This window comes from Oncorhynchus mykiss, chromosome 9, assembly GCF_057628025.1.
Source record: "Oncorhynchus mykiss isolate SJ-2025 chromosome 9, ASM5762802v1, whole genome shotgun sequence".
Classification (NCBI taxonomy): Eukaryota; Metazoa; Chordata; class Actinopteri; order Salmoniformes; family Salmonidae; genus Oncorhynchus; species Oncorhynchus mykiss.
This window is the reverse complement of record NC_143030.1, coordinates 23077025-23088714: the sequence shown is the minus strand read 5'-3', so window position 1 is coordinate 23088714 and position 11690 is coordinate 23077025. Positions and strand designations below refer to the sequence as shown.

General features: G+C 42.9%; 1 protein-coding gene across 1 annotated transcript; it reads left to right on the top strand.

Annotated features, from left to right (window-relative positions):
• Positions 1-5800: 5800 nt before the first annotated feature.
• Positions 5801-11562, top strand: LOC110531702 (uncharacterized). Its single transcript, XM_021615030.3, has 4 exons — positions 5801-5863; positions 6159-6217; positions 8292-9053; positions 9285-11562. Exons 2-4 carry the CDS (start codon positions 6202-6204, stop codon positions 9368-9370), a joined length of 864 nt encoding a protein of 287 aa, XP_021470705.2. The 5' UTR covers positions 5801-5863; positions 6159-6201; the 3' UTR covers positions 9371-11562.
• Positions 11563-11690: the final 128 nt, after the last annotated feature.

Genomic DNA, 11690 nt, shown 5'->3' with positions numbered 1-11690 from the left:
ATATATATACACATACATTCACACACAATTTTCCTCCAGTCATTCAATGCCAAGCATCTCAAACACATCATGAACATAGTATCAAGGCACAAGGTGAGACCCAGATACAGGAGGCAGATGGTTGGAGTCTTACAATGTTCATTAATCCAAAAGGAGAAGGCAAGAGGTTGTGGACAGGCAAAAAGGTCAAAACCAGATCAGAGTCCAGGAGGTACAGAGTGGCAGACAGGCTCGTGGTCAAGGCAGGCAGAATGGTCAGGCAGGCGGGTACAAAGTCCAGAAACAGACAAAGGTCAAAATCAGGAGGACTAGAAAAGGGAGAATGCAAAAAGCAGGAGAACAGGAAAACCGCCACTTGGAAACATACGAGACGAACTGGCAAAGAGAGACAAGAAACACAGGGATAAATACACTGGGGAAAATCAGCGACACCTGGAGTGGGGTGGAGATAATCACAAGGACAGGTGAAACAGATCATGGCGTGACACATAGTGTATTCTGTTTAGGGCAGAGCAAAGTAATGCAACATTACAACAACCTATAGTTTGGATTATAGGCTTTGGTGTCTGACTCACTGACACAGATATTTTTTGCACCACAGGAGGTTGGTGCACATTAATTGTGGAGAATGACTCGAGTGGAATGGTAACAAATACATCAAACACATGGTCTCCAGGTGTTTGATGCCATTCCATTTGCTCCGTTACGGCCATTATTATGAGTCGTCCTCCCCTCAGCAGCCTCCTGTGACACACACCCACCCACCTAGTACAGAACATTTTCTACCAACAGACACTTTAGGATAAGTAAACACATAGGCACTGTATGGCGTGTTGTGAGTTACAAATCATAGTGACTATTGCTGTTTCCATCTCTGAGCCTTATCAAACTTCCCCTTTTCAGTAACTCATTTGTAAGAAAACATACATGAGTCGGGAACATGGTGTGGTGTTTGTGTTAACTGAACCATAACCTGATCCTAGACTGCTATTGGTTGACATGATGACTTTGCTGAAAAGTAGTGTTTGTTTGTCATAAAAGGCTGTTGATGGGTAGGGAAGTACAATGATTAAACTGAGATCATTGATTATCTTAACATGGTGTGTCAATTCACACATCAATCAATGTTTATCTCAAGTCATTCTTAATCAACTGAAATGTAATTACCACATCAACTACTGCCATTATGCCCAGGCCAAATGTATATTCCATTTTGTTTGCAATATTTTTCTCCTGTTCTTTCACAAAAGCCAACATCTGAGAACAAACTTCCACTTGATAACTGGAAGTTGAGTGAATAAAAGGGTGGAGGATGCTCTGATTGTCCCAAGAATGTGGATTTATTAGCCTCGCAAACCTGCCTGATCCTTCGAGCTTGCATGGATGTTGCTGCATGCGCAGCAGTAGTCCGTCTGGATTTACGGGGCTATAGTTTTGTTCCCTTCTGTCAACAATCTTGGCATGTTCTACATGCACTGATGTCCAACAATGTATCGATAGGGGCATGAGATAGCAGCCTACTGGATTGCTGGGTTCACTGCTGCTGCCGTAGGCATCGAAGCGACTCGTGTTTTTATCTACACAGCGTCTTGTTTAACATACTGTTCCACTAGAATGAGATACAACATGGTGCTAAAAGAAAAAGTCTGAGATTTCTTGTTATACCGCCACCTTGTTATGTTCTTCTTCAGAGATGCAGGAAGAAGCGGCTGATAAGAGATGGAAACAAAAACAGAGGTTACTCGTCTTAATTTGACTACAGTACAGACAGGGTCTCAGGATGGATGTTAGCCACCCACCGCAACCAGCCTCAACCAGCAAATACTCTGGTGTGAGTTTCCTGAAAGCTTCGTACCACTAATATCCATCTTTCACCCATTACTTTCACCCTTATTTTTCGGATTGTGAATTCAGAGCCTAGATAGTTCTGCTCTATTTCCCTGATAGAGCTTAAATCCTGTTAGTTTGGTTGGGCGGGTATGAGAGCCAAATAGGCAAATAGGTATACAATGGTAGTTGGCACATAGCGTCATCAGTGCCCAATAATAGTTCCACTTTGCTATGATAGGCAAATAGGCATACGATGGTAGTTGGCACATAGTGTCATCGGTGCCCAATAATAGTTCTACTGTGTTCTATAAGGTACTTTGGTTGGTATGACGTCCAAACCTCAACAGTTCCTGCTGGGCCAAACCCAAATTACGGCCAAACCCAAATTAGACAGGGGCACACTGTTCCCCTCTGAAACACACACACACACACATGGAACCGTTTAGTGTTTTCCTTCATGCCCCCCAACATAAACAGATGAAGAAATAGAACAGAGAAACTAGGGTTAACGACCCTCATTAGCAAGAGGCTATGAGCAGGGTTGTAGTGCTAACCAAGGGCGAGGGAGTGGCGCAATTTGAGAATACACAGAGCTGGTAAAACTATTTCACATAATGATGAGTATTTTACAAAACAGAACCGAATACCTGCCTAATAGCATAGTAGGCACACAACGTTACTGTTACACCAAAAACACCTACTCATTTCTAGTGAGATTTTAGGATGGGAAGCTGAGTAGTTACATTTCTCTTCTCATGCGTCCAAAACTCAACTGTGCGCATCACTAGACAGGACATATGATTTGATTGAAACAAAATACAAGAAAGGCTAATAGTTTGTTAGCGCCATCTGCTCTAATTCGCTCAATAAACAGTCATTCAAGAAGATCTGAATCCATATTCCCATGACACTGAGATCAAATGATTGGCATGCGGATGCCGTTTGGACATTTCACTGGTAAAACGTAAACAATTCTCATTCGCGATTGACAGTGACAAATGAGAGTTGCTAGAAACAATATGTGTGGGCATAGGCAGACTATGCAATTGGAGGATGCATTTTATGCATATTCTATAATAATATTCAATAGGCTACATCTGTCGGTACAAACTTCGATTGAGAAATGATGGCATAATGTGCTTTTTTGCCACTCCCGCACCTAAAGATTATAGCAATACACCACCAGCATTGAGTGACACAATGTACCGATGAGCAGTAGTGGTTTTCAGACGTTCTTGTGGCTATAAACCTAGGCTACTGCAGTTGCTGACAGTGCCTTCAGAAAGCATTTGTACCCCTTGACTTATTCCACATTTTATTAAGTTACAGCTTGAATTAAAAATGTATAATATAGATTGTTTTTCTCACCCATCTACACACAATGACCCATAAATGACAAAACCGAAAACATGTTTTTAGAAATGTTTGCTAATTTGTGGAAAAAATGAAATACATACTGTTACACTCCAAATTGAGTTCAGGCTCACCCTTGATTGGAGTCAACCTGTGGCCATTTCAATTGTTTGGACATGATTTAGAAAGAAGCACCTGTCTATAAAAGGTCCCACAGTTGACAGTGCAGAAACCATACCATGAGGTTCAAGGAATTGCCTATAGATGTTTTATTTGACCTTCATTTAAGTCAGTTAAGTCAGTTAAGAACCCATTCTTATTTTCATGATGGCCTAGGAACAGTGGGTTAACTGCCTGTTCAGGTGCAGAACAACAGATTTGTACCTTGTCAGCTTGTGGATTTGAACTTGCAACCTTTCGGTTACTAGTCCAACACACTAACCACTAGGCTACCCTGCTGCCCCAGAGCTCTGAAATAGAATTGTGATGAGGCCAGGGCCGGCCTGCTCATTAGGCAGGATTAGGCTGCCGCCTATGGTGACATTTTCTGAGCTAAACTGGCCAAGACAACACATAAAACCTCACATAATTCTGCCCCAAAACAATTACAATTTCTCTCAACCAGTGCTTTTTAGGTGAGCACTGATACCGCTCACAGGGATGCAGGGATTTTGCAGGGACGCAAAATATTTCTTGTCCATTCCCAGCACGCCTTTCAGGGTGCTGTTGGAGAGGACGCAGCTCTGCAGCGCTCCACCAACATTCCGTCAAAAATATTTATCGAACATAAATCATGTAGCAGATATAGTGTATGGTAGAAAGAGTATGTGGCCACTTCTGTAGCCCACAGGCTGGAGATAAAATGTATGACAATGTAATGAGACAAACGTTTTTATTTCTTATGAAGGTTTCTCCGATCAAATAGCCTAACCTAAATGAACCGAAGTGTAAAAGTCCTTGAGTGGCCCAATCAAAGCCCAGATTTGAATCCAATTGAAAATCTGTGGAAAGACCTGAAGATTGCCGTTCACCACCACTACCCATCTTACTTAACAGAGCTTGAGAAAATTTGCAAGGAAGAATGGGAGGAAATCATACCCAAGATGACTCAAAGCTGTAATCACCGCCAAAGGTGCTTCTACAAAGTATTGACTCAAGGGTGTGAATACTTATATTTCATTTTCAAGAAATGTGCCCAAAAATATTTTACCATGTTTTCACTTAGTCATTATGGTGTATTGCATCACCAGTCACTGAAATTCAGCAGATCAGTATTGCACACGCCAACGAGAAGAGAGCATGAGTGTTTAGTTCCGAACATTCATGGGTGAGAAAAAATATAATCAATTTTGAATTCAGGCTGTAACACATTAAAATGTAGAGTATGAAGGGGTATGAATACTTTCATAAGGCACTGTGTCCTTGTCACTGAATGGTAGAGCTCCGATATTTATTATAACAAAGGGAGTAGGCAAAGGCAGGTAGGGGACAGACGAGAGTTCATAAACCAGGTCAGAGTCCAAACAGTACCAGACGATAGGCAATCTCGAGGCCAGGCAGGGGTCAGAAACCAGATCTGAGACCAAAAACATTACAACAGGATAGGCAGACTGGTAGTCAGAACAGGCAGAGTGGTCAGGCAGGCAGGTTCGGAGTCAGGACAGGCAAGAGTTGAAACCAGGAGGACTAGAAATAAACAGAGACTGGGAAAAATAGAAGCAAGGAAAACCGCTGGTTGACTTGGCGAAACAAGACAAACTGGCACAGACAAACAGGAAACAGGAAACAGGGATATACACACAGGGGAATAATAAGCAACAACTGGAGGGGGTGGAGACAATCACAAGGACAGGTGAACCAGATCAGAGTGTGACGTTATTTATACTTTTACTTTTGATACTTAAGTATATTTAAAATCAAATACTTTTACTCAAGTAGTATTTTACTGGGTGACTTTCACTTTTACTTGAGTCATGTTCTATTAAGGTATCTTTATATATGGCAGTTGGGTGTTTTTCCAACAAATGGCTAATGGCCTAATTATGTCAAGTTACCATGAATGTGGCTATACTTATGCTAGCAGAAATTAACTTTCTGTTTGTTTACAACACACAGTGACAAAGGTGGTATCCTTCCTTATCCCCCTTATCAAGTCAATGCATACCTTCTATATTAACCCTTAATGTTGCCTCCAGGCACTATTTTTTTCCTGGCCTTGTATTTTCTCCTTGTCTCCTGGGCACCTTTCATTAAGTCACATACACATGCACACTTTATCTTCTTCTATCCTCATGGTGACCTAAAATTAAATTCCATTCAAAATCCTATTTTCCATAACCCCTAACCCTACTAACCCATTAGAAATGTCCCCACACGGGAGAATTGTCCTTGTTTTACTGTCATTGTGGGGATTTTAGCTGTGCACAACGATAGAAGAACCAACCCCCCTCCCATACAAATACACCACAATGCAAACGTCTCCCTCCTGGCCACCTTTGACTCACTCACACGCACACGCACACACTCACTCGCACACACCCCACAAACTCAAATGCTCGTTCATTTGCATCGTAGCCCGAAGGCGCGCCCACGCTGTTCAGGTTCATAAGCGCAGTACGAGGAGGCGTCACCAGTCATTCAAATTCAGAGGATGAGTATTGCTCACGCCAACGAGAAGAGAGTATGAGTGTTTAGTTCCGAACATTCATAGTAGCCTAAATTGTGCCACGTTCTTTGCGAGTTTTAGTCAATTAACATTATTATTGGAATTTAGCGTCAATCTTGAGCAGGCAATGTTGAACGAAGCTTCGGGTCAGAAGTACTTTGATGTTCGAAACTGTACTATTGGAATGTATAATGTAATATCGTCAGTGATGCTGGCTGCTGAGAGAAATTGAGGGTTTTGGTTGGTCTTATTAATGTTATTCCAATACCTATAATAATTGATAAACACCTGTTCATTTGCATCCGGTCAGTTATGAAGACGGGTACTCATAGAAGCGCCAGGACATCATTTGCATGAAACTGCAGCAAGGTAAAATGCGCTACCTTTTTCACTCTACCGACAAACCAGTTTCATGTGACTGTTACAATGATTTTTCAGAATGAATTACAATTATTTGATAATTCGACATTGTTAATCTATTATAGTGGCATTTCCAAAGTACATACGTTTATCATGCGTCAAAGGGTAAGCCAATTCTGTTGCAAAACATTTCTTAAATGGAAGATAAGGGAACGAAACGGGGGCTTACCCTTTTTACGCATGGCATGTTGAATGTGATGCCGAGACTGCTTTTCCACGTTTAAAATGTATATCAAACAAAGCAATGATTGTGAAGTTTAACGAACCATAAAACTCTATGCACAAGGACTACTTTTAACAATTTCCACAAAGATGGTTTGTGCCGTTCTGTTACCATATTTTGCATCTGTTCTAGAAGTAAATGTGTTTTGTAAGATTCGGTGGGAATTGTTAAAAGTGGTCCTTGTGCTTAGTTTGATTAACTTTGCAATTGTTTTTTGTTCGACATTTTTAGGTAAAAAAAAATCTGAGTCTCAGCATCACTCTTATCTTGCAACTGCCCAGCTGACTTTTCGATAACTCATCCTAGGTGCCATCTTTAAAAACAAAACGCTCCACTGAAAGGAAAACCTTGTCAATTCCCACCCCTCTCCAAATTCACGTCTGCACTGGCACACAGACACAGACCTGATTGTCTGCCACTAGGACAGTACATTCGTACCCTACTTCAGATAACATAATCAGGGAGTTTACACATTACTCTATTTACTCACGGACATCTTTGATCCTATTAAAATGCACTCTGACCACATTTTGAACAATGCGTTATGATGGAAGTTGCTGCATGTGTTCCACTATCGTTAAGCTACCTGCTTGTAAACATGCCAAGAGAACTGGACATATTTACTGTGGAAGATTACTTCACCTTTTAAGGAGGGGGGGGGGGGGCGCTCTGTCTGTTATAACACTTAATGTGTGTATTTCTGATGTGTCCCTAGGTCAGTTGAAATCTCTGCTTTATGTGACGCACACGAAACCATGCCATTGTTTTTAGGAGGAGAAATATTTTGTTGTGTGTGGGGGGGGTAGAATGCAAAGCTGTTTCCTGAGAAGTGGGCTCGCCTAACAATGGCCTATCGTCTCGGAACAGTTGGCGGTTCTCGGGCCAAAGCAACATCTGAGGGGGGCGGTAGGATGTTGAGAGATTAGCTGAGAAAAGAGAAAGGGTCAACATAATGACTTGAGACATAGAGGAGTGGTGTTTTTGGGACTTTCTTAAAATACAGTTATGTCCAGCTGGAGGTGTTGTCTAACGGGGCTTAAGCAGTCACATTTGCCCATGTAGTTTCAGCACTAAGTCTCAGACAATTCGATTCAATAACATATGTTCAGTCCACTTCACTTCTTACCACACATGAACTTGCAATACATTTCAAGTCACTTTTTAGAGTTGTAATGTAAAAACATATTGGTTTAAATTAAAGACTACAGTGTCAAATACTTTGTTCACCTTATGGTTGTCATGTCGTTAACTAAGCCTAAAGATCATACACTAGAGGCAAGGGTTAAAGCCTATGATAACTAGGTAATGACAGGTGTTAAGATGGACATTGACACCTCACGGGACTGAATTGTTTAGCTGTTTTAAGTGTCTGTTAATATGGGTATAAGAGTGAGTGGGAAGGGTTTATTCCCCTTCAAGGCACAGTAACTGTTAAATATTTGATGGCTCTGTACTGAATCTAGTGACTGGTGGTAAATGAATATTGTCTCCGACTGCGTCATTGCTGCACCTGATCCTGCCCCCCCCCCCCTTCCCCCAGTACATTATGTCCTAACTGTCCTGTTTAACTATAACACATGTCCAAGTGCTGGTCTCCACTCTGCATAATGTGTTGAAAGGGATAGTTTGCCTCAATCCCAAAAAAATAAGTAAAATATCTGAAAGATATGAGCTGTGTCCATATTCCACATTATAACGTATCTTGTGGTGTTAAAATCAGCAGACATGAATTGTCAATGTTATGTGGCAATGCATTTAACTAAACCCACTTTAACCCCATGTTCTTTTTCTGTCTTGCAGATCAAGACGTTGAGTCCAACTGGACCCGATTTCAAAGAAGCTGGGAAACAAGCCTGGGGAAAAGGACTGAGGACCACGACACCTGTGCCCAGTCTACTCCCAAAACGAACCCCTCCCACAAAAAAAGAAACCTTAAATCTACCATGTCTCTCAACACCTTCCACCTGATGGAGACCCTCAAGAACTCCCCGTCCGTTTTACGCCGCCGCTTCCGCCGTGACCGCACCGAGTCCCTCTCCCACGGCGACCCGCTCTTCAAGGTCCACTACCTGGGCACTGAGAAAATCTTCTCCCTGGATCTACAGCAGGCCCAGGATGCCATAGCCCGGCTGCTCGACGGGGCCTCCAACGGAAAGAAACTGAGCAAAGACCACGCATTGGTGGTTCGTCCACGCTATGTTGAAGTCAAAGAGCTCAGCACTGGACGCCAGCTCACTAAGACGTACCTCCAGGACATCGCCTACTGCGCGGCCGACGCCACCAGACCCAACGTGTTTCTGTACATCTGTAAGCATCACGGGCAACAGCTGCACTGCAGGGTGTTCTGGTGTAGCCGGGCAGAGCGGGCACGGGACATGACGGCCTGCCTGGCACACTCCTTCCAGAGGGCACTGAATGACTGGCAGGGGGACGGGGACGTTGGGTTAGGGGGAAGTACCGACACGCTGACCCCAGAAAAGGACGGGGTGAAGGAGGGAGAGGATATGCCCAGCACCACTACTAACCCCAAAAGCTCCATACAACCAGACAACTGTGGAAGAGGTGAGAACACAGGCCTGACATGCTGAAATATTAATAGAAACCAAATTGTTAAGGGGGGTTGCCTAGCAATAGGGGAAACTGTCAAAGGGATGAATTGATAGTCTTTCGTTCACACATGAATGTCTGTACCTGTATTTCCACATTGCACCTGTCTGCTCTTGAGAGTTGTTTGCAATAAAACCAAGCTCAGCCCGCCTGTCCAACCCCTCTCTCTCTTCTGTTTGTTTGCAGTCCGTTGGAAGAAGAGGAGCTCCCTGTCTCGTAGTCCACTGAGAGCCATGACCAGGAAGGGCTCTGCCTCTGACATCTGGCACTGAGTCCCCGATCCCCAGCATGGGACACGGAACTGACGACATCCCCAGTGGCTAGCTACAGCACGGAGGGAGGGATTGAAAGAACCCACCACTACTGGACACAACAGGATTGAAAAAAAAGGAGTGTGAGGGAGATCACTGCTGGACTTTCTTTCAAATGAGACATTGCCTTGCTTACATGGTGAGTCTACAGTACCGTTCATGACTGGCATGAATGGTAGCCTACAAACTGTGGAAGTTAATGACTAGCTAGCTACCTTGGCTTTTGCCTCTGGATTACTAGAGAACAAGGTGCTAGGTTGATAGCGTTGTACTGTACGCTGTTGGTAGAAACCAGTATTCACCTCAGTGGCCTTGTGACTCGCTTTCACTGTTGGAACGCTTCAAGGCTGAACTGCTAATTTCCAATGCTACTCCAAGTTACTTGTTTTCCACTGAGTGGCCTTGATACTCTGAACTGTCAGTTATGCTTAGAAGAAAGGAGCTCAAGGTCCTGTGTGCCTTTTTTAGCTAGACAAGGATATGACTACAGAGTTTACCAAACCTCAATTTCCTCTCCATACAATGCTGAACACAGCCTGGACTGGTTTAAACTGGTCAGACAGTCATGGCAATGTTACAAATGTTTTTAAAAAAAACAGACGTTTGTATTTATTTTAATGAGAAGTCTTGTTTGTAACACACGGTTCATGCACCTCTTCTCTTCCTGAAACACTAGATAGTTTTTTTTAAAGGGAGGAGGAGCTTAAGTTTGAGCCGAATGTGAGCAGTGTTCGTCTTGGGAGAGGGGTTAAAAACGGAGGTGTGTGTGAGGGTTCATGGGGCATAAAGGGTTCATTTAAATTTAAGCAGACCATAGAAGAACATGGGCTATGTTGACATAATTACACAGTAGTGTGCGTTCATAGGCAGGGTTCTAATACATTTTAGTATCAATTATTCGGTTCAGACTTCACCACGTGTAATTTAGTCCAGTTGTTCCCAACCTTTTTCGGTCACTGTACCACCAACTGAATTTCTCTGCCTGGAGTACCCCTGAAGTACACCCTCATGTGCATTTTACCAGTAGGACTATGGTCTCATGAGTCTTATCAAGTACCCCCTGTGGCTAGACCAAGTACCCCCAGGTGTCCTAGTACTCTTGTTGGGAACCACTAGCCTAGTCAATGCACACTGACTGTTCACATTATTTATTTTTTGTCATAACATATTACTTACTATTCAAGTAAAATGTAATCCTAAATCAAGTAAAATGTAATCCTTAATTAAGTTCCATAAGCTTAATTTGTTCCTATAAGGTGTTAGTGTTTGCTAGAACTGAGTTTTTCTTCTTCTTCATACTGTCACAGGAGGTTGGTGGCACCTTAATTGGGGAGGACAGACTCGTAATAGCTGGCGTGGAATAGTATCCAATACATCAAACACATGGTTTCCATGCTTTTGCCATTACATTTGTTCCGTTCCAGCCATTATTATGAGCTGTCCTCCCCTCAGCAGCCTCCATTGATGTATGTATATATTTGCATTTATGTGGAAAAATCACTCACCCATGATCCTCCTTGTTCCTCATTATTCCCGTGTGGGTGAAGTATAACCCTGGGTGAGTGATTTTGGGGGCATGTGTGGGGCAGGAATGTTGGTTTGGAACTTCGGCAGTGCACCTGCATTCCTATGGGGACATTAAAGTTCTCGTATCCTCCTTGGCTCTGCCCACTCTCTCCCCTCAGTCTGGCTTAACCTAACCTCATGACTCTGCATGTTTCATAGCATTAGTGTGTTGGCGTCCTGGCCCCAAGCTCAAATACCGGTCTACACACAAGCACTCTCCTCACACACTTTCTCATGCCACATCCGCTCATTCCATACAATATACTTCTGACTCCTCTGACCACCACGTCAGGGTTGTATTCATTCCACCACGTCAGGGTTGTATTCATTGGGCACCTCATATCTCCATGGTTTACAGTGAAAGGTGCCTCAGTTATTTGACTTGACAAGATGTCAATGATATCAATGGATAGTTTTTTTTAAAACCATTTTATTTTAAATGACTGTTGTGCATCTCAAACGACAAATGGCACAACCCCATCTTGGGAGGGCAAGTGTCTGGTTTTATGTTGTACTTGTTTTGTACATCCTTGTTTACATATTTTTAAATGCGTGTAAGCTATGGAATAAACTTTCATACAATGATACTTTTGGAAATGTCTTTCTACCTCAACTGACGATGCAGCGCTTCCAAATGGCCAACCTCAAGCTAAAAACAAACGTACCACACTACAGCCTGTGCTGTCTGTTTTAGTACTCGTGCCAAACATTTGAT